Source organism: Petaurus breviceps, unplaced genomic scaffold (assembly GCF_028583685.1).
Source record: "Petaurus breviceps papuanus isolate PSGF00001 unplaced genomic scaffold, PetGlider_PUasm1.0 174, whole genome shotgun sequence".
NCBI classification, from domain to species: Eukaryota; Metazoa; Chordata; class Mammalia; order Diprotodontia; family Petauridae; genus Petaurus; species Petaurus breviceps.
The window spans coordinates 75,275,091-75,296,217 of NW_027185761.1; the positions used below are offsets into that span (position 1 = coordinate 75,275,091).

General features: G+C 56.4%; 1 protein-coding gene across 1 annotated transcript in view; it reads right to left on the minus strand.

Moving 5' to 3' along the window:
• Window positions 1–5,433: 5,433 nt before the first annotated feature.
• Window positions 5,434–21,127, minus strand: part of CTDSPL (CTD small phosphatase like) — a 75,165-nt gene continuing 59,471 nt past the window's right edge. The window contains exons 6-8 of the mRNA XM_069084426.1: window positions 14,706–14,798; window positions 10,233–10,418; window positions 5,434–8,701 (exon numbers count right to left, since the gene is read on the minus strand). Coding sequence (XP_068940527.1) covers window positions 8,576–8,701; window positions 10,233–10,418; window positions 14,706–14,798 — 405 coding nt within the window. The 3' untranslated portion in view covers window positions 5,434–8,575. The remainder of the gene's footprint in view (window positions 8,702–10,232; window positions 10,419–14,705; window positions 14,799–21,127) is intronic.

The window sequence follows — 21,127 nt, forward strand, 5'->3', positions numbered from 1 at the left end:
TTTTCTTTCACAATATGACTAATGTGGACATGTTTAGCATGACTTCACATGTGTAACCTATAAAAAACAACTGTCTGTATCCTTTGAACCTTATATGAGGTGAGTAGGTCAAGAAGTTAACAATGATTCCCTGACAATGTCTCTGGTGGATTTTTAAAACTGGGAGAAATTTCGGCAGTCCAGTTCAGCTGTAAAGCCAGCTGACTAATGGGGGACTCCTGTCTTGGGAACATCTTGAGGAGGCATCCCCTAGGGCTTGTGCCAGAGGAGAGTGAGGAGAGGGGGAGGGAGTCCAGAGGGAGGATGATAATCCCCCTTTTCCCACTGCCCATGTTACTAGAGATCTTGGACCAGCGGGAGATATTAGACCCACCTGGGAACAGAGAGATACACAGTGAGGACAACAAAGGCCATGGAGGGCTAGCGGGCTGGTGGAGGAAGCAGCTTCAGGAAGTGTGAGTCATCGGAAGAGTGTTGGCTCCAGACTCAGAATTCGAGGCCCACAAGAAATGAGCCTTTGCTCATGCAGCATCTCTACACATGGGCCTGACCCCACTTAAGCCGGCCCTCACCCTGGGCTTCATCCTTATGCATCAGGCTTTTGGGGGAGTATTCTGTGGCAGCCTTACCATACTGGCCTCGTAAACCCCTTTGCTAAAAGAGAATCGCGGCTATTGACTGATCGTTGGTGGAAAGCACATGGATGGAGGTTCCCAGGCAGCAGCAGCAGTTACCTCATTCCTAAGAACCCTGAGTAGGAGCCCCTCTCAGGGAGCCTGGCCTTTGAGGGAAGAACAGGGAGAGAGAGGGACCCACTTGCAGCTGCGTGCTTGTACACACTTTCTACCTCCGCTGAGTCCTAAGGACAGAAATGCAGAGTGAGACCTTCCCTGGCCTCCAGGAATTTGCATTCTACAGGAAAGAGTGAAAGTGTTCTCAGACAAGTAGATACAGGCTATATAGTGTGGAAGGCCTTGGCCAACACCTCTATCACCAGAGATGGGGTTATTCACGTGGAAGAGGCCGGGATCTGGGACAACCGGCCCGTGTGGGGACCTCCCACTGGTGTCACAGCATAAAACTTGGTGCCTTTCACGCTGCTTCAGCCAGGAGGGGTGGGGGGGGGGGCCCTTTTCCTACATTTTGTCTGAAGGTGAAAGGTGCCTTCACTCACAGTCCGTGACATGATGTGCTGAAGGGGGGGTCCCTAAGGCCATCATCTCCTCCCCACCAACCCTTAGGCCAAGTGGCCTGGAGTTCAGGCCTTTCCCTTTGTCTTTTTTCATTCCAGGTCCCCCCAGAAACTCATACTGCAAGGATCCAGGAGTCCAAGGCAGCAGGGAAACCCTGGGGGTGGAGGGACCCGGCGCTAACCAGGGGGGCTTGGGCCTTGAACTAGGTGGTTCTAATGCAAGGTAGGAATGGGGCAAAGTTGTGAGTAGGCCTAATAGCCCTCCCTTGGGAAGGTGGGAGGAGGTGATCAGGGAGATCATGCCCTGCCCCAGTTATTGGGGAGCATGTTTGTCCATTTGTTCTTGGACTCTGAAGTAAATATTCCTTTTTCACAGGAATCCAGTTAAGGTAGATCAGTGTGAGTGGAGGACTGGTCTGGGCCCCTGCACGTGTGGGGAGCACAGCCAGTGAGACTCGAGCCAGTGGTAGAGAAGAGAGGATCCCTGACTTCCTTGGGGTTCCAGTGAACCCTGGGGGTGGGGCCCGAGGCAGCCCTGATGTGCACAAGACGAGGCCAATGACTTCAGGAAAGAAAGGCAAGCCAACAGCTCGGAGAACCAGGAAAAGGCCTCTTTTAACGTGGATTTTAAAAAATTTGCAATTTAAAAATCTGATATCCTTCATTTGTACACCATCATTTCTGATCACATCCTTGTCTTTTCCAGCCCACTGAGCTCAGGAAAGGCTCCAGAAGGAGGGGATGCTGGAGCCACAGCTTTAAGGGAGTCAGGATGGCCGGACAGAAAGCATCTGAGGCCTTGGGACAGACAGACAGAGGCAGAAGGCAGGGGACGGAAAGTCGGGCACACAGGCCAGTTTGGCTGGAGTGACACCAGCAGGATCGTGTGATCAGCTGGAAATGCCCAACGTGTCTGTCAGTCCCTGAAGCTTCTTAGGCAGGGAGTGAGGCGGGCATCCTGGGCTCTGAGGATATCACTTTGGCAGTGGTGTGGAGGGCATCTTGGAACAGGGGGAGACTTGAGACATCTCTGTGGCCAGAGGGCAGCCCAGTGCCAGATCCCCCCCCCCCTTCCCCCCCCCCCCAATTGTCAGCTCCCTTTGCCTCAGGAGATCTCCACACGGACACACTTGGCTCCGTCATTCAGTAATGTGTGGTGAGCATAGCCCAAGCATGGCACTGGATTCAGTATGGACAAGAACTCGGGGGGGAAGTGAATCCCGGGTTTTAGTAGCTGGGGCATCCCAGCACTGAAAAGAACAGGTCTCCTCAGTTCACCCAGGCATGGACTTATCTATCCCTACAAGGTGTTTAGTCCTGGGCCCTGCTGGCACCGGCAGGGAAGGCAAACACGTTATGAGGAGTTGGCCAGGAGTGGCATGGAAGCCAAGCCCCAGAGCCCCTCGTTAGGGGGCTCCCTCCCCCTTGGTGGAGATCAGTGCCCTATCCCTGCATGAGGAGCGAGGTGGGGTTCCTGAGGGCTGAGCAGCTCCAAGAGAGAAGCACACAAGGCCAGCTCTGGGGCCAGTGAAGGGAAGAAGGCAGCGTGAGGGGGGCTGGGAGGCTCTGTCACGTCCCTGTCCCCACACAGCCACAATCCCGAAATGGGGTCAGACTCAACAGCAACAAAGCCTGGCTCCTCAGGGGAGAGCACCTTCCCCGCTGTCTGTGCCCATTCTCCTGGCTTCTCATCCTCTGCTGTTTGCTTTGGAGTCGGGTTGGGTGGGTTTCTTTGGTACTTCCTCTTTGGTGCGTTTGGGGGGAAGAGCATGGAGCTTTGGATGTCAAGCTTGGGGGGCTTCTCTGTCCCCGTTAATGAAGAGCAATCAGGACTTTGGCTCCAACCCAAGGCGACTGTCTCTGGACTGACAATATCTAAAGCAGCAGGTAGATATAATTCTAGCCTGGTCCCCGCTCTGAGGAAAGCCTCTGGCCCCAACCTCCTCTCCTTTGGTCAGGAACTAAGCACTCCCTTAGGAAAGGGGAGGGGAAGGAGAATGTCACCAGAGAGGTCTGTTATAGTCTCTCTGTGAGCCACACATGACCCTCGAGAGAGGCTTGAGGCTGAGGAAGCATCTAATGGAGGACAGCAGGGGAGGCAGTGCCAAGGCCCCAGGCACCCGGCTGGGCAGCAGTTCTTGGGCCGGGAGACTGCCTCCCAAACCAAATAGGGGGTCATCCCTTCCCCACCTTAGGAAAGCCCAGGCGGTTGGGACTGGGCGCTTCCGGGGGGAGCAGGGTTTATGGTTCTTGTGCAGCCCCAGAGGCTGAACCTAGCACAGTGGGGTGGTGGGCGGCTGCCAAGAGACCGGCTGGGCCTGGCTGTCAGGAAAACCTAGAAGCAGGAGAGCAGTCCCGGTGTAGAAGAGGCTACCTGGGAAGTGTGTCTGTGAGCAGCCTAGACAAGCCAGCTTCAGGGATGTTTGAGTGGGAATTCCTCTTCAGGCAGGGGATGGGCCTGTCATGACAGCCTGTGCACTGGGACCACAAAGGAGCAGACCAGGGCTGTGGGGATTTGCTGGGAGGCTCAGGGCCTTGCTGAGATGCACCCAATTGTCTGATTGGTTTCCTGCGTCTGATGTTACAGATGTGGGAAGCCAGAGACTGACCGGTCAGGATGAAGATTGCAGATAGGGACCATCTTGGGAGAGGAGCACAGTGGGTGAGGTGTGTTAGAAGGGGACCTCTCCAGCCTTCCCAGACATCCCTCCCCTCCGGGCCAGATCGGCCCACGTGTGGCTCCTTCCTGCAATCCACACCTCACCGCGGCCTCTCAGGACCCCTCCACTGCCACCTTCTACGTCCTGCTGGCTGCTCTCCCTCGTCCTCGCCTCCACGCCCACCCCACCCCCTTGTCTGTGTTCTTGCTACCCCCAGAAGTGGATGGGATGGAGTGCAGGCTCCTCGAGGGCAGGGGCAGGCTCACTTTGTGTCCGCGTCCCGGTCCGCCTGAGCCTGTGTGCTTGGCGGCAGCTAGCCACAGAATCCCATCAGTTTTCCTTCCTGTTCTCAAAGTGGCGAGCTGTGCACGTGGTCTTGTGGCCAGACCGCCTTGGGCAGGGGTGACAGATGGCTCTGGAAATACTGGGGAGGGACAGAATGAGTGAGCTGCGGGGGAGGAAGCAGCCTCAATGCCAAGGCTGTGGTAGCCGTGCTGTGTGGTTGGGGCACACAGTGCGATCTTGGGTTTGTCCTTTTCTTCCTTCGAAGTCTGGGGCCCATCTTGGGGCCCGGACACCTGTGACGTGGACCCTCCTGCCTGCCATTTCCCAGGGGCCCCTCTGCCTTGTTGACCTGTGACAGACACAGAGTGTAGATTAGAATGTCAGTCCCAGAAAGGACCTCCGTGGCCATCTAGCCCAGCTTCATTGGGACAGTAAGGAGGATGAAGCCCAGGGGGGGCTCTAACCACTACCCTCCACCACCTTCCTCAGACGGTTTGCTCCAGCCTCCTCCTCCTACAGACGGGGATGTCAGGGGGTGGCACAGAGGAGGGGGCATCCAGCTATCAGTGTCTGGGCTGGCCTCAGCTCCATCATTGAACTCAAGCTCCCTGGTCTCCCTTGGTATCTCTAGAGACTGAGCCAGGTGAACTAGATGGGGGGGGGGGAGGGATGTGGGTTATTCAAATGAGATCATCTCACTGTTCTTTAGGGGAGCTCCACCTTCCCATGGCCATCCCAGGACAGGGAGCCCTGGCATCACTGAAAGGCCAGGGGCTCGCACACCTGGGGGCAAAGATGACCTGCCTTTGGGCCAGGTTGGGGGGGAGGTGCGCTATCCAGGATCGCCTTTCATGGCACAAGTGTTCTCTGTGTTAGCTTGGTGTTGTAAACCGGCCATTCCCAGCCTGGAAGCTAAAATGAGTCATGGCTTTGGGACCTCATTGGACGGGCCAAGTGCCCATCACCGGCCAATCCTGTAGTAACGGCTGGCACCATGTTCACTGAATGCACCCCTCCCTGCTTTGCAGAGGCAGGCGGTAAACTTTGGGTGCCTGGCGCTGTCTCCCCAGCTGACTCCGTGTTCCAAGAGAAGGCTTGCTGCTTGGTGCTGGGAAAGGGCACTGGGACACAGAGGTGAAGTGCAAAGGACATCAGCAGAAGCAAACAAAGAATGAAGATAAAAGACCTACCTCTCTCCATTCTGCTAAAATGGGAGGCAGTGAGGGAGGAAGGAGGTGGGCAGCGGGGGGAGGGGGAGAAGGGAGCGCCAGGGACCACTCGCAGGCACCAGGTGAATCCATTGTTAAAAACTTTATTTTTGACAGTGAGGAAAGCACGGCACTCCTCCCGGCCCCTCGCCCCCTGGGCACACTTCCACATGCCTCCCGACAGATCACCCACTGCTGACGGGTCGCCATCTGCACGGAAGGCTTCCCTCAGCACAGGCCAAAGGCAGATGGCACCCACTTCACAGCAAAACGGAACCCCTGCAGCCAGCTTAGTTTGCATAGTTAACCAAGAGAAGCCCAAGCAGCTTCCTCCCAGCCATCCCAGCACCGTGGAAATCTGTGGCCCCAAGTCGGCTCCCCGGGGCTGCGGGGGCTGCAGCTTGACACCGGATTAGAAAGTGACTTTTAAAATAGACAAGACCGTAGTTTGTCCACCACACAGCTGGGGCCCAGAGCTCTCTTCTCTACAAGGCCGCGCCATCTGCCAGGGTGGGATGGAGGGATCATCCCTTCCCCCGGCCAAGCAGAGCAGGGGACCTTTCTTTTTATGAACAAAAACACTGCTCAGAAAACCAGGGGGTGAAGCAGTAAGATGTGCTCTCCCAGAGCTGAGAAACAGCAACAGGGGCGCCCTGACACTCCAGAGACCTTGGGCAGCTTCCCATCAGGGCCTCCGTTTACCAGTGCTCAACTTGGCTGCCCTTCCTTGGATTTCCAGAACCCAAGGCATCCTGCCCAGTGACGTGGAGTGTAGGCTTGGCACCTGGCAGCCCAGCAAGGCAGAGGACCGCAGATAGGGGCAAATGACCCTTTTTCTTAGGCTCAACAGAAAACTGAACTCAGGGTTGCTTTGGCGATGGGGGTGGGGGGGGGGAAGACATATGGCACATGTAGATACAATATTTTTAACATTTTGTTGTTTTGAATGCCTACAAATTACCTAATGGCAATAATTAAAAATACCCGTATCCATTTTTCCTTTTTAAAGCAAACATTCTACTCATTTTCTGGCCTCAAGGTTCCAATGCTATTGCTTCATTAAAGTGTGGGTGCTTAGACAACGTGTGTCTGGCACAGGCTGACGTGCCAGCAATGAAGACGGAATCTCGAGGCACAGCAGAGGGTGGCCCCACCTGGCTCTGGCCTGATGAGTCAACACCTCTGGTGGCTTCAGGAAATACTCCGTCCCCCCCAGCTGGAGGAGGCAGACAACGCTGGGGCACCGGCTTTCCCTGCTTCGTGCATTTAAAGGCTCTCGATCCTCTTTCAAGGCTGTCCAGGGTGCCAAGAAAGAACATGATTTGGTTGTGTCTTGTTGAAGTTCATCTGTCTGCCAGAGGCCAGAACAGAAGGTCCAACATTGTACGTGGGGACTGGAGACGCGAAAAGACACTTGGGATCGACATTCCTTCACAGACATTTAAGGCAAATGGGTTCGATCAATCACTGGTTTGATGAATGAGCACTGAACGATGCCTCTGCCCGCCAGGCCCCAGGCCCCGTGGGATGCCTCCCTCCACACTGCTCCTCGGGCCAAGGCCACACTTCTGGGAGGCTGGGTTTCATCACTCCGCATTCCAATACAAATTAAAGCAAAAAACCAGTTTTGAGCGCCTAACCTGGCCATTGCTGGAGAAGACACACAGGACGTGAGGATAGTGCTTACAGGAAACACTGGCTGGTCCTTTTTTAAGCAATGCTGTCCAGAGGGTCTTACTCCGCAACGAGGCTCAGACCTCACTGCGAATGCCGGCCAAGGAACGGGAGCCCTCTCCTGCCCTCCACTCCGTCCGCAGGCCTGATCAAGGGAGGTGCCCAGCTGCCAGCACTTCTCCAGGTGTGTTCTTTCTCCCACTGTTTGGCACGAGGCTGGCCAGCTGATGCCAGTGCTGAGGATTCTCTCTCTAATACAAAATGACCACCATGTAGTGATGCTTTATTTTGTCATTTACCATTTTCCCCAGAAGTTGAGATGAGAGAGCTCCTGGGTCCAGTGCGTGGCCCCTGTTCAGGGATGAGATTTCCCATATTGGCAGATCAAAGCAAGTGGATTTTTGGTGTAGGCACGGTGGCAAAAGAACGGTATCACAGCCGCCGGGGCCAGTTCCCTCATCTGACGGAACAGTAGCAGCAATGAAAACTCCCAGAACAGCTTGACGGGTACATCCAGCTCACCCCGATGGGCTGTTTGAAAGGAAAGACTTTTAGGGATTTGTTTTTGGCCTCCAAAGAGAATGGGGCTTTTGTCATCGCATTACAAATGATGTCTGGATGACAGCTGGGCAGGAGAGGGGAGGAGATGTGGCACCGCTGCGGGGGAAGGGACTAAAAGACCAATCTGTGACCACTTAAAAAACACCAACCCCAAACCTCCATGACATGAAGCATTTCCTAGAGTGCTTAGGCCACACACATGCAGATACCCTCAGAGCTGTCAGGGCGGATGGAGACAATGAGGACAAACATGGAACCACAGGAAACACCCCAAGATTCCAGGATCTGGAGCCCAACGTGGAGACGGGTGAGGAGCCATCAAAGCCGGTGGCGCTCGGGGCAGAGCCGGCAGCTCGGCCGCCCCTTCTCCAGACGGCGTTAGTTATCATATATTACAGTGCTCTATGAAACTCTCTCTCTTTTTAAAGCAGTTAGACAATAAAAGATTAAAAGATGTCTGAGAAATACGCAGTATACAAAAATTAACTTTTATCTCAAAATAACATTCCAAAGGCACTTCATTCAGTAGGAAAGAAAGTCAGAGTCAGTTCAACTGCTCTAAGCAGGAACAAGAGGGAGAAGGTCTGGACGTGGGCATTGTAGGAAGGCCAGTAGGGAGCAGGCTTCAACCGCTGAAACACATCAAGATTCATTCCTTTTTTTGGTGTGTTTTAAGAAAAAGTGATCTGGTAAAACGTGTTTCTGTTTATGAAATTCATGAAAAGAGTTCCTTTGAAAATAGTGATTTTCTTTTCCTTTTTAAAAAGAGGCATGATCAACCACACTCTAGGAGACAGGAAGCACAGCAGGGCCGGCCCGGCCACCCTCGCCGTCCTTGGTGGAGAGGACCCCAGGGCCACAAGGGCCGGATGTACGTGGCCCCTGCTCAGCTTCCTTCCAGGTCTGGCAGAAACTGCCTCCTCCCAGCATCCATTTCCAAGGGTGGACAGTGGAGACAGCAGGAGCCTGGTGCGGTTTCGGCCACAGCACCGAGGCTACCTGTGGCAGAACTTCTGAAGCGCGCTGTAGACATCTTCCTCGCGACTCAGCCCTTCGAAGAAGGGGATCAGGTCCAGCAGCTCTGTGTCATTCATGTCGTCAAACCAGGACTGCACCGGGACCTGGAAAAGAGAGTGGCCAGGGGTCACCGACTGCCGGGGATATGGAGGCTGCAGCCCCGCAGGCCGCGCATCCACACCTAGCCCGGCTCCAGCGCCCAGCTCAGCCGTGTGCTCTGGCTGCGCTTCCTCCACACTCCTGGGGGTGGGCTCAGGGGCCTCCAAAGTCCCTCTGGGTTCTACGCCTGTGATTCTAAGGGGACCGCTATGGGGCAGTCTGGGTCTCTTATTTATTTGCCTTGCTGACAAACTCGGGTGCTTTCTGTTGCGATGGTAGAGAGCCTGGTGACAACCAGCCCTTCTGATACTGCTGCTTCCTGAAAGCAGACGGGGTGCTAGGGAAACGCAATCAGGAATCCCTGGGCCTCAATCCCACCTCGGGCCCACCCTTCACCCCACCCAGGCCCCCTACCCACCCCCACACCTTCCTCCTGGGGGGCCATTAGACAGAAGAGTTTCAACTTCATCAAGCACCAAGTACAAAGCTCTTTCTGATTTCACGTTTTTCTAAATTTGGGAGGGGGGCGGCATCCTCAGGGTGCTCCAGAGCAGGCAGAAGCTAGTGGCATAAACAAGAAAACCAGGTCACTCTGCTGAGGGTCAGAAGGCCTGGTCAGGGCTATGGGGACAGATCACCTGCAGGCCTGTGTCCTGGTGCGGCTTGGGGCTGAAGCCCACCGGGTGATGAAATGCTGCTGCTTCTTAACGTTACAGACACATCTCTCATCATGATGAGAGTCACAGCCAGATTTGGGCCAGAGCTGGGTCAGGAAAACCTTTCCTACATTGGGCACATCCCGTGCAGCCCCAGGCTGGGCCTGGGGGACCCCTTAGTCTAGGACACTTCCTTTTTCTGAGATGGTCCAGGCCTCCCAGGGACTCTCCAGACATAAGTTATTTTTCTACATTTCTGTATTCTGGTGAGCCTCTGTGACCTTGGACTGGGTCTTATAAAGTGGAGAAGGGGCCATGTTTGTGGTCACTGACTCTCCCTCTTCCCTGCGTCCCCCTGCCCCAATCTGCAGCCCTTCTAAGCAGGGAGCAGGGAGGGAGGCAGTGGGCAAGGCAGGAAGGACAAAGTACCTGGAGCAAAGACACCTGGGTCTAATGCCCAGCTCTGGCCCTTCCTCTGTAACCACCATGTCAAGTCCCTTCACTGTGACCCTCAGTTTACTCCACTGTCATATGGGAATCCTGGCATCTGTACCTTGCTTTCCTTGGGCCCTGGCCTTGGAGGCTGGGGAGGAGGAAGAGGGCCAGAGCAGGCCGAGCAGTGCCCCTCCGGGGACTCCCGAGATCAGTGTGACCCAATGAGCTGAACCTCTCTGGCCACAGCAGAGCCTACAGCCAAGAGGAGGCATGGGCATGGCCCAAGCTGCTGCTGCTGCCCCGTGAGGAGTGAGCTCGGGGAAAGGAAGGGAAGGGAAGTCTGCTTTAATATTGGCCAGAGCGGCCCCTAAACCATGCCCACACCTTCGGCTCAGCAGAGCCCTCGGGCTCGGGATGGGGACGACCATCCTTGGAAAGCACTTACTGCATTCTCCGGGTGGAAGATGTAAGAGGCAGGAGAATTGTCGATGATGACCACCTTGCTCAGCTCCCGCCCCAACTGGCTAAGGTCCTTCACATAGTTCCCTCGGTGGAAAACACAGGACTCTCGAAAGAGCCTTGCCCGGAACACACCCCAGCGGTCCAGCAGGTCGGCCACAGGATCTGCATACTTTAGAGACAAAGAGGGAGCTGAAAGAAGAGGCGATTCCTAGCCCTGGCATGTGGGTAGGGCCAAGGGTGCCGCCGGCATTCTGAAGAGATCACCCAGGGGCGCCGGGCGGGCTGTCCGCGGCAGGAGCTCGGCTGAGACATGCACACATCCAACACACAGTTACCTGCCCATCCATCATCCCCTCTTGAAGTGATGTAAGAGAGAATTCCCATTTCCCAGGCTCCACCAACATGGCACTGTATGGAAACGGTCTCATGCTTCCATGGCTTCTCCTGATTTCTATCATTGGCCTTGTGGCCAAGGAGATGAGACACAGGATGGAGCCAGAGCCCCAGCACAGTTTCCCTCCTGTTCCCCTCTAATCCCCAGCCTGGAAGTGGGGGTGTGGAGGTGGTAGTGCTGGGGAGAGGGGGGTCTGCCAAGTCTGTATGCGAGAGGCTGGAATGAGGCCCCTGGGGAGCGAGGCAGATGTGAGTGAGGGGTCCAGGAAGGTTTGGGACTCAGCTACCACAGTCTTTGCCTGTCCCTAATGGGCTGGAATCAGCTGCTGAGCCCTGAGTTCAAGCAAGAGCCCAGGCAGAATTAGCCCATCCTGCCACCTGCCATCCTGACCCTGGGCCTTTACGGCCTGCTGAGCCTGAACCAATGACCTCACACATTTCCCAGAGGCCCACAGCTGACCTCACATGAGAGGCTCAAGGCCTGAGGGAAAGCCTGGGGGAGCAGCAGGCCCCAGAGCTCCAGACACTGATACCTGCTGACCACAGACTGATAAGGCTGACAGGCCCTCCCCCCTAGAAGGCATGGCTTGCCAGACTCACTGACCTGCCTGGGGAGGGGAAGGCTACCCCCAGAAGGGCCTCATCTCAGCTGCTGGCATGAACGAGGATTGATGGAGGGACAGGCAGGGACAATGGGTACATTTGGGTGTACTCCCCTCCTCTCTACTGGTCAGTGCCCAAGACAGGGTCTGGCATACAGAAGAGGCTCCCAGACAAGACAATGCCAAGTCTTCAGGCCTGGAGCTTGTTATCTGCAAGCACAGAGAGGTCATGGGAGCCTAGGCTGGACCAGCCTCATTAACATTCAACTTTTAGAGGGAAAAATCAGACCTTCCAATCTGAATAGAGAAAAATCAGCAGACCCAGGGTCACTAAAATCTCACTTCCCAGGCGAGGCCAGAGACCAGCCAGCTTCCTGAGGAGGGGCAGGGCCAGGACAGCATGGGCCCTCCCCCTCAGCCCTGAGGGTCTGATCCATCCAGTCCACATATGTGATGATGCCTGGCCAGCCGTGACACCCTCACCTCAGTTGTGTAGGAGGGGGCTGGCCTGGGAAAAGCTGCCCAAACAAGGGAAGGAATCTCAGGCTCAGCAGCCTTCCAGGGAGGGCCCAGGTGAGTCCCCACCCCCTCCCCCCCTACTGGCCTGGCTCCTGTTATGGGGCTTGGTGGGAGGCCGGAGGCTCCTGCTGGCTCTTATCACACTGTGCTTGGGGCTTCCTGCCCCATCAGGCTCTCTGCGCATTTCTGTGGGTCCAGTGCTGAGGATGCCCCCAGTGAGGGAGTCAGCCCACTGAGCCAGAGAAGCAAAGAGCCCAGTGCGAAGGGAAGGCCGGCCCCAGGACATTGGTCTGGTGGGTGCTTTGTACACATTTATGGGCATACGGGGCCTCCCCCAGCAGAAAGGAAGCTCTCTGAGGGCAAGCACTGTTCCTATCTTGTCTTTGTACCCCCGGCCTACCAGAGCCCACGGTACACTGTAGGCATTTAATACACACTGGCTAGCTGACTGACTGAAGATCTGTGTTCTGAGAAGCAGGGGGTGAGAAGAGAGTGACCTATGAGCCTGTGGGAGGGCATGTGAACCAAGGCTCATCAGTGTCAGGGGAGGAGCTGTTGGAAAGATGGCCAGGTGAGGGGCGATGAAGACTGGGAAAACGAGGAGCCCAGCCTGACTCCAAGACCGAGGTGCCTGCCTTTGGTGCCTGCCTTTGGCACCAACCTGGGAGTCAGATCATGGTGCAAGGCCTGCCTCTGTCCGAATGGCCCGTGGGACCAGGGATCATTTAAGAGCCTCCTACAGACGTTGGGAGGTCAGGAAAGATGGACTCTGCTTCGGCTGCCACATTGGACACCCAGGTGTCCAGGAGGCCCAGCAGTCACTGAGATGTGGAGCTGGACCTTAGGCCAGAGAGGGCTGAAGTGTGCCCCAAGTGATCACTGAGCCCATGGGAAGGACCACAGGAGGGCTCTCTAAAGGGAGCTGATGATGGTGACCGGGGACAGCAGAGGAAATGGGGGTCACCGAGACAGGAAAGAGATTATCCTGGAGGGGGAGGGGCTTGTCAAACCCCACCCTGGCAAGTCATGGCCCAAGGAAAGGTCACTGAGTCTAGTGGGAAGAGACTTGGGCACGGTGGTCTCAGCAGAGTGGTGGGGATGTAGAGGGGTCCAGCAGGAGCTCACCGACCCACAGAGCAAGGTTTCGGGAGCGCGGGCACTGGTTACAAGCTGTGAGAGTCTCCCCTTCATCCCTCCTCCTTTGTGAGTCTGATGGTGGGGGGCTATCCTGGCAGGGTCAAGGGCCAGACTGCAACAGGCCCTCAGGTGCCTTGGCAGAGACCCCTTTTCTAGGAGTTTGGTGGTGAGGACAGAGGGAGGGGGAAGCTTGAGGGGACAGCGGCATGGAAGGGGCAACAGAGAAGAAGAAAAGGGCCCAGATGCAGCTGTTCTCGCAGAACCAGGTGGTGGGTTATCATTGAGGACAAGACCAAAGACAGGGTTGCCACTGGGCCCGAGCTTGCTGTGAGGCTGGAGGTGAAGGTGCAGGAAGGAGGGGATGTAAGGACCACAAAGGGACTTCAGAGTTCTGGACCATGAGGGCAGCGCAGTGATGGGTGACAGTGTGACTTCAGGTGTGACCAGGCCTGCAAGGGAGGCAGGGAGGAGGAGGGGGTGGGGGTGCTGGGAGGGTCTGCCCCGGGCAGCATTGAGGATACTGAGGCCCAGGAACATGAAGACACCGCGAAGGCTGGAGCAAAGTCAGATGGGGGGGCAGTGATGGTGGCGGGGGCTGGGGGTCTGCCCGCCATAGGACAAAGAAGAGCCCGCTGACAGGGCCCAGCTCCTGAGGTCCTGTGATGGAAGAGGGGCCTGCGGGAGGGGCCGGAGGGTTCCACGCAGCATACACTGCCCTCATGGGGCTGGTGGGCGGCCCTGGGCCGGGGCCTTGCTGTCTGCCCTCTCCCCCTTGTACTGTCTTAATGTGTGTCCATGTTGAACCCCCCCCGTGGTAGACTGTGAGCTCTGGGAGGGCAAGGACTGGAATTTTGTGGCCCCAGTGGGTGAGTGGCTCTCATCTCTGCTGACCTGGGTTCTTGAAGGCCAGGCCCCAGTGGACCCCTAGCTCAGGTGCCTCTCGCTCCCAGCTTCTCCCCTGCACAGCAGCCCCACCCAGCTCCCAAGGCCAGCCAGTCACCTCTTTAGGCTGCTTTTCTGTGTCAGCTGTGGGAGCATGACACAGTCACCTCTGGTCAGAAGCTGGTGCGGACGCAGGCCCAGCACCCTGACGTGTGAACTTTATGATGTCGGCAAAAAAAGAGCTTGTCCTGATTAAGGGCCCCTCCCCACCCCAGAGGGCCCCAGGGGCAGGTGGCCACACACAGATACCTGGGTTCCACTAAGGGCTGTAAGCTCCCATGCCATGTTCTCTGACACTCCCTCAAGTCCCAGAACTTCGGGCCTCCTTCATCTGCTCTTGGGTATAACCATGGCAACCACAAACCTCTCACTGTGGTATCCTGAGCCCCCAGCACAAACAGAGGCTCTATTGTAAGCCCAGCCCAGATGGGCTGGGATCCAGTCCCCATGGAAACCTTCCAGTCACCCCGTGACAGAAAACACCCTTGTCAGACAGGGGAGGGAGGGAGGGAGGAAGGGAAGTGAAGGAAGGAAAGAGGGAGGGAGGGAGAGAGGAAGGGAGGGAAGAAGGGAGGGGGTAAAGAAGGAGAGATGAAGGAAGGAGGGATGAAGGAAGGGACACAGGGAAGGAAGGGAGAAAGGAAGGAAGGAGGGAGGGAGGAAAGGGGGAAGGAAGGAGGGATAAAGGAAGGGGCAGAGGGAAGGAAGGGAGAAAGGAAGAAAGAAGGAGGGAGGGAAGGAAGCAGGGAGGGAGGGAGAGAGAGATGAAGGAAGCAGGGATTAAGACAGTCCCCCTGGAGCGGTACAGGGCCCTCCCTCTGGGATCCAGCCCCACCTCAATATATTCCCGGCCCGCCACAAACCTTGGCCAGGCTGGCTGTGAAAAGCACACACTCAAAGAGCTGTCCCATCCTCTGAAGAAATTCGTCCACGTGCGGCCGTTTCAGGACATAGACCTGGAACAAGACAGGCTGTTTGCTGACTGCTGCCTGGAGAGGCTGAGCTCCAGGGGGGGGCCTGCTGGGGCCGGCCGGTAACCCCCGAGGGTCCAGCGGGGAGCCCCGCCAACAGCGCTGGGAAAAGGGAAGCCTCGGCGGGAGCTCAGAGGTGATGGTTTCAGCACCTTGGGGCTGGGGTGGACGGGGATCATCCAGCTTTGTGCCTAGAGAGCTTTCCTGGAGGAAGGGGGCAGGCTTAAAAAAGACGTTGGCTCGTTTCCCTTGGGGCCGCCCTCACTATTCTGCAGGAAAGGCCCAGTCCCGTGGGCCCTGGGGTACCGACGGGGACAAGAGAGCAAGCAGCCGACGGCGGCCTGCCGTGGGTGACACCATCCCGTCACCACAGCTCATATCCTAAGGGGGAGAGGACAGCAGCAGAGGCTGTTGCTGACGGGCCTGGTCCAAAGGGCTCCAAGACAGTGGGATGGAAGGACCAGGCTGAGCTCCGCCTTCAATGCTCCTGATATTTAGAGGAAGCTGCTGCTATAGCCTCCAGCCACTGCCACCACCACTGCTCCTGCTAAGTTTCCCCTCCATCCTGGCCCCTGCCCTGAGGTTTCCTGGGACCAAGACACACAATTCAAATGATGGAACTGAAAGTCCAGAGAAGGAAGGCCAAAGAGGCAGCCAGGTGATGCAGTGAATAGAGCACCGGCCCTGAAGTCAGGAGGACCTGAGTTCAAATCTGGCCTCAGACACTTAACACTTACTAGCTGTGTGACCCTGGGCAAGTCACTTAACCCCAACTGCCTCACCAGGAAAGAAAATTAAAAGTGAATGAAGACCAGGAAGCTCCAAGCATTTGTTTCATTTTTGTGCCAGGGCACGTTGTGGAAAATGTGGACGATAGTCCCATGGGATGGCAGGCAAGGATGGGTGGTAACTAGGACTGATGGATGGAGCTCCCAAATCCACTGGAGATTTGAATACTGAATAATTTTAGTGCTGCATAGGACCACTGAGTTCATGGAGGAAAGGGAACCGAGGACCAGAAAGCTGACTTGACCAAGGTCACACAGCAACTAAGTCGAAGAGCCAGGATTGAAATCCTGGGTCCTTTGGCTCCCCATTTAAAGTTCTGTCTATGTGATGCCCCAAGCTGCCCCGCCCAGGTGTCACCATCCTGCATCCCAAGTGAGAAAGGCGTCACTGACACAAGCCTGGAGTGGCAGGCAACCACGGCCCTGGGGAGGGAGGCCCTGCGGCTGCCTCCCCTCCACTGCTGGGGGGGGGGGAGCTCCTGGCTCTGCTGTCAGCACTGGGGAGGGACTCCCTGCGTGTCAGCCCCCTGGCCCGGCTTACAGGCCACCACACCCTCAGCCTTCCTGGCCTATTCCCTGGACTCCTTCCAGAACAAGGTTGGGTGTGGGGCCATAGGGATACTTCCCATCTTGGAAGGGGGCCATGCCTCAAGGGCCTATACAAGGCTCCCTTGGGCAGGTAAGGGGGTCACACCTGGTACCTGGATGTGCTCAGGTAGAGAGGAGAGCAGCCTCAGCTAAAGGGGGAGAATTCTTATTAAAAACAGGAGAAAACTTCACCAAAGCAAAAAGCCCAAACCCAAACCTCCCCCAAATGCCAGAATTTGCTGAAATTAGAAACTGAATTTCAGTCCTTTTCCAAGAGTGTGGCCATCCGGGGGTCTCTGGGGTGTGCCAGGGAGTCCTGGGGCCCAGGCAGACAGGAGGGGAACGAGGCAGGGCCACAGGGTGCCGGCGAGATGCCATCTGCCATGGCGGCCCAGCCTCCCGCGGCCTGCCTGCTCACACTGGGAGGTCCTGCCCATTCTCCGCCACGGGACCAGCTTGGGCAGGGCCGGGAGCCAGCAGCTCAGGCTCTGAATGCACACATTCCTGGGGAGGCTTGCCTGGCGGGCCGGGCCCTTCACCAAGGCCGGCTTCTGTCTCTCCGCATCCGCAGGGCCGTCCATCCTCTAGCGCGTCTAGGGCTCCCGCTGCTGGTGCCGCTTAGTGTGGCCGTGCCCGAGTGCAAGTAACCGAGAATAGGCCAATGAGAATGGGTCCAGCCTATCCTGGATTACTTGAACCAGGTCACTGCCTTTTCCAGGAGGACGGCTCCCATGGCTTTATCACCGACGTGGCTTAACTCCTGGGAAGCTGGGATTCTGCATTCCGAGACGCTCCGGGCCCTCCCAGGGTTCCCGTTTCTAAGGAGAGCCACGGCTGGCCCAGGCCTATGCTGCACCCCTGCCCTGACTGGTGCCCAGTGTGTGAGGGGCTAGCCACCCACTAGCACCCTCTGCCCCGGGAAATGTGGCCACCGGCCTCCCACTTAGAATGTATCCTGCACATTCACCATCGCCTTTGGGAAACTGAGTCTGGACTTGCTTAGCTGAGTCCAGGTGGTGCTGCCCCCACCCTTCCCCTTCCCCAGTAGAAGGCAAGCCTGAATCCTTAGGGGCTCAATGCATGTGAATTTTCAGCTAACTGAAAGCATGGACATTTCGCAAAGCCCTTTCTCTTCTCAGACCCTAACCACAATCCAGCCTTTTCATGGTGCCTCTGGGGCCTGTCTCCCATCTTGATATGGCTGCTGGCCATATGGTGACCATCTCCCCTGTAGCCCCAACCTCCCTGAGAGTGACTGGTGCTTTTCCACCGGGGACTAGAAAACCCAATGACTCAACTTGCTAGGACCTGTTCCCTCTCCTGGAACCCACGGTCTCTGTGCTAATGCTTAGCTTTCTGTCTAGGTAGAGGCCAGGAGAAGCCTGGCCTCCCCATCCCCAAGGATGGCTCTACCACAGCACCACCCCGAATGTCCAGCTGATGGAAGGAGAGGCACAAAGGGGGGCGGGCGGTCACTGCTTGGCATGAGAAGGCCCAGCTCCCCCCAGGACACCCAGGGAGTGCTCCTGCTGAACTGTGCGTAGGAAAGGAACCATCTTCAGCGAGAAAAGCAGATGAGAAAGCAGCAGCTTCTTGGGTGAGTCCTCCTGCTGCCAACGTGCCATGACGTGTGCTTTTCTGTGCCCACACCCGGGCATTTTGGGCCATCTGAACGATTGGGCACAGCACCCATTAACAAGAATAGGACTATGTTGGCCATGTCAATGCAAAGGCTGGGCATGAGGAGACGCAGCCACTGACAGTCCAGACCTGCACCTTACAGGGCAGCCAGCTGGGCCTCCAGCTCAGAACTGGACAGGGGCACCCCCTAGCGCATCCCTGAGCAGAGCTCATACAGCCCCTCCCCAAAGACTGTCCATCCAACGCGGCAGCCCGGTCTATGTCTGAAGCTCCTCAGAGACAGGTAGCACCTACCCATGGCCCAAATAGGTGGGGCCAGCAGGGTCTGTGGTAGCCACTCTGGCTTACCTCCTCCAGCTCCCTGGCTGGGCTCCCAAAGGTCCCCCAGGCAGTATCCCCATCTGCCTGGGCAGTACATGATGGGGCAGCCAGGCTGGAGAAATGCTGACTGGGGCCTGGTGTCACAGCATGGCAAGCCGCCCCGAAGCCCCACTACTGAGAGCACAGGCCAAGAGACGGGCATTCTTTGTTCTGGCCTGACAATTCTTATCCCCTGCTGGCAGCTTGGAAATTTATAAAGTACAAGCGAAATGGAAATGGCCTTCCCTAGCGGGCTTTGGCTCAGCAAAGGCTTTTTCAAAAAATAGGATCTGAATTCTAAGATCAAAATCAAGGACTCTGACTCCCTCTGCATCGCTCAAATTTCTCCAAGTTCTATTTGAGGGATAAAGCAAAGCTCCAAACACCAAAGTGGGTTTCTGATGAGCTTGGGGCCATGTTTTCCCCCACAGTTAGTGGGGGGCCTAAGCTGTACCTCCAAGATGAAATCATGCCAGCGACTCTCAAGGGGGAGGACAGCCAGTTCTCCACCAGTGGCCAAAGACTCCTAGTTTCTCCACAGGAACTTTTGCCAGCCACCATCCACAGCACAAGCCTCTTCCTTGTCTCCTTTCTGTCCAGAACATTCTTCTGATCATTGCGCCTATGGCCAGAGCCCTGCCTCTGCCTCCCTGCTCCTTCAGTCCTTGGAGTGACTGCGCCTCCCCACCGCCAACACTAAGGGAGGCCTTCTGGGGCCCTACACCCCATTGTTCTCTACCCTCCACAAAGCACATGCATCCTGTCTGGTTATGCGCCTGGAACGCAAGGCCTTTTTCACATGGTCTGTGTAACACAGGGCTGGACACCCAGGCAGCATGGAATGAACATCTGATTGACGGATCCAGTCCTGGGTGCCCTCCAAGGATTCACTCCAACCTTTCCTGCCTGAAAGGCCCCAACCCTCACTGCAAGGGCTGGCCAGTCACCCAGTTTCTCTCACCCTTAGTTTCCTCTTCTGTAAAATGGAGCTGTCAGCTGCCCTCAAAGGGCTCTGGGCAGTTCCAAATAAGAGAACGTGTCTTAAGGGCTTAGAAAAGGCAAAGGAGGAACAGAGATACAAGAAGGCTGGCCGTGGCCTAGACAGAGGCTGCTGAGAGGTCTGGAAGTAAATGAGGACGGACACAGACACACTCACACACACACTCAACCTCTGGGAAGTCTCCCACTGCATAGTTTAAAAGACTTGACTGCATCTGTCTGAAGGCTCCTTCCCCCACAGAGATGCCAAGCCCACTGTGGCAGGAGATGGCACCAAGTGCTGATGTAACTGAAACCAGTCGCAATCACCTGGCCCTGAGCTGGAAGGAAGCTCCCGGCTACCCCTGGCCTTGGCCACCACCCAGACGGGCCCTCTCCAGGCAGCCGGGAGCCTCCTCAGCTTCTCCTGGGCCCTCTTTGTGCCCATCCCTTTCTATCAGCAGAGAGAGGGCACATTCCTGGTTTCATCCTCAGCACCGACCAGCTCCCGTCCGTGGAAGGCGCTCTCTCTTCACCTCCGCCTCTTAGGATGTGAGAGGAGCCACCTCCTGCAGGAAGATTTCCTTGTCTGCTCTCCCCAGTCATTGGGGTCCTTGTCCCCCCACTCAAATGACCCAGGTTTGCCACCCTCGGCAGAGCCACGCCAGGGAGAGCCTACAAGATCCCTTCTAAAGCTGCTGAGATGGAGACAGATGCTGTTTAACAAGGACTCTAAGAGCAACCTTTGCAGGCCCCCTGCAGTGACCCCCCCCCCCTGCCTCCCAGGAAGATGCAGGCCCCATACTGAACTCAAGAGACACACAGAAACAGCGATGGGAGCCCCTGCTCCCCACAGCCCAGACAGAGTACGCACTCCCGGCTCAGGGAGGGCAGGGGGCTCTTCTCAGGCCCCACTGCCTAACATTCGTCGAATGCCAGGCACTATCCTCAGGGCTTTACAAACATTCTCGTTTGATCCTCACAACAAAACTGGGTGCTGTGATTACACCCATCTTATAGGTGAGGAAACATGTCCAAGGTCACACAGCTGGTGTTTGAGGCTAGATCTGAACTCAGGACTTCTGAACTCCAGGCCCAGCACTTCTCAGGGCCTAAAACCTAGCCAGCACCCAGTCATTAAATCGTTTAAAAAAAAGGCCAAAAAAAGGTCTATTAAAAGCAGGTTAAAACAAGTGAATCATGATTTTTTTTCTAGAAAGCAGCAGGGGAGGCCCCCCTCAGTCCTACTTAACCTCACTGGGACCAAGGCCCAACAGGTCTCATGGTGCCTTCTGGAGGTGAGGGAATGGACAAAGCCCATGGGTCTAGGTTATGCCAAACAATTCTAGGTCTCTGTTCCTTACTGTGGCCCCTGGAGCTGAGGAAACCACTGCCTTGAGACAGCAGGGCAGCAGGACAGAGGCTCTGAGTGGGCAATGGGGCAGTAAGGAAAGATGTCCACTGACCTTTGACCAGACACTGGGCCCTGGAAATGGGAACCTGGGGAGAGGACATCCAGGGAAGCTGCTGTAACTCAGTCTGGGACACGTGTGGGCGTGGGAAGAAGGGTGCCCCAGAGAGGAGGGTCTCTAGATGGGGCAGGAATACTTCCAAATGGGCTGAGCTAGCCAGTCATGCCTGGGCATGGAGGGGATGTGTAAGAGCAAACAAGACAGAGAAGGCCAGAGCCCTGAGAGGGCCAGGAAGAACTGAGATGCAGCGGGGTTTGCTGATCAGAGGCTTGAAGGCACTGAGCTGGGCAGCAGCTGGGGGTCCTAGCTGGCTGTGGGCACGTGGGTATGGGGAGGCCGTCCCGTGCCTTCTTCCAGAATGACTCTAACTCTTCACATTGGCAGCCTGCTTTTTCACCAAGATGGGTAGGACTCTTCCCAGGCCCAAGGAGGGAAGGAGAGGGAGCAGCCAGCCATGCATGGGACCCACCAAGCAGATGAAGCCCTG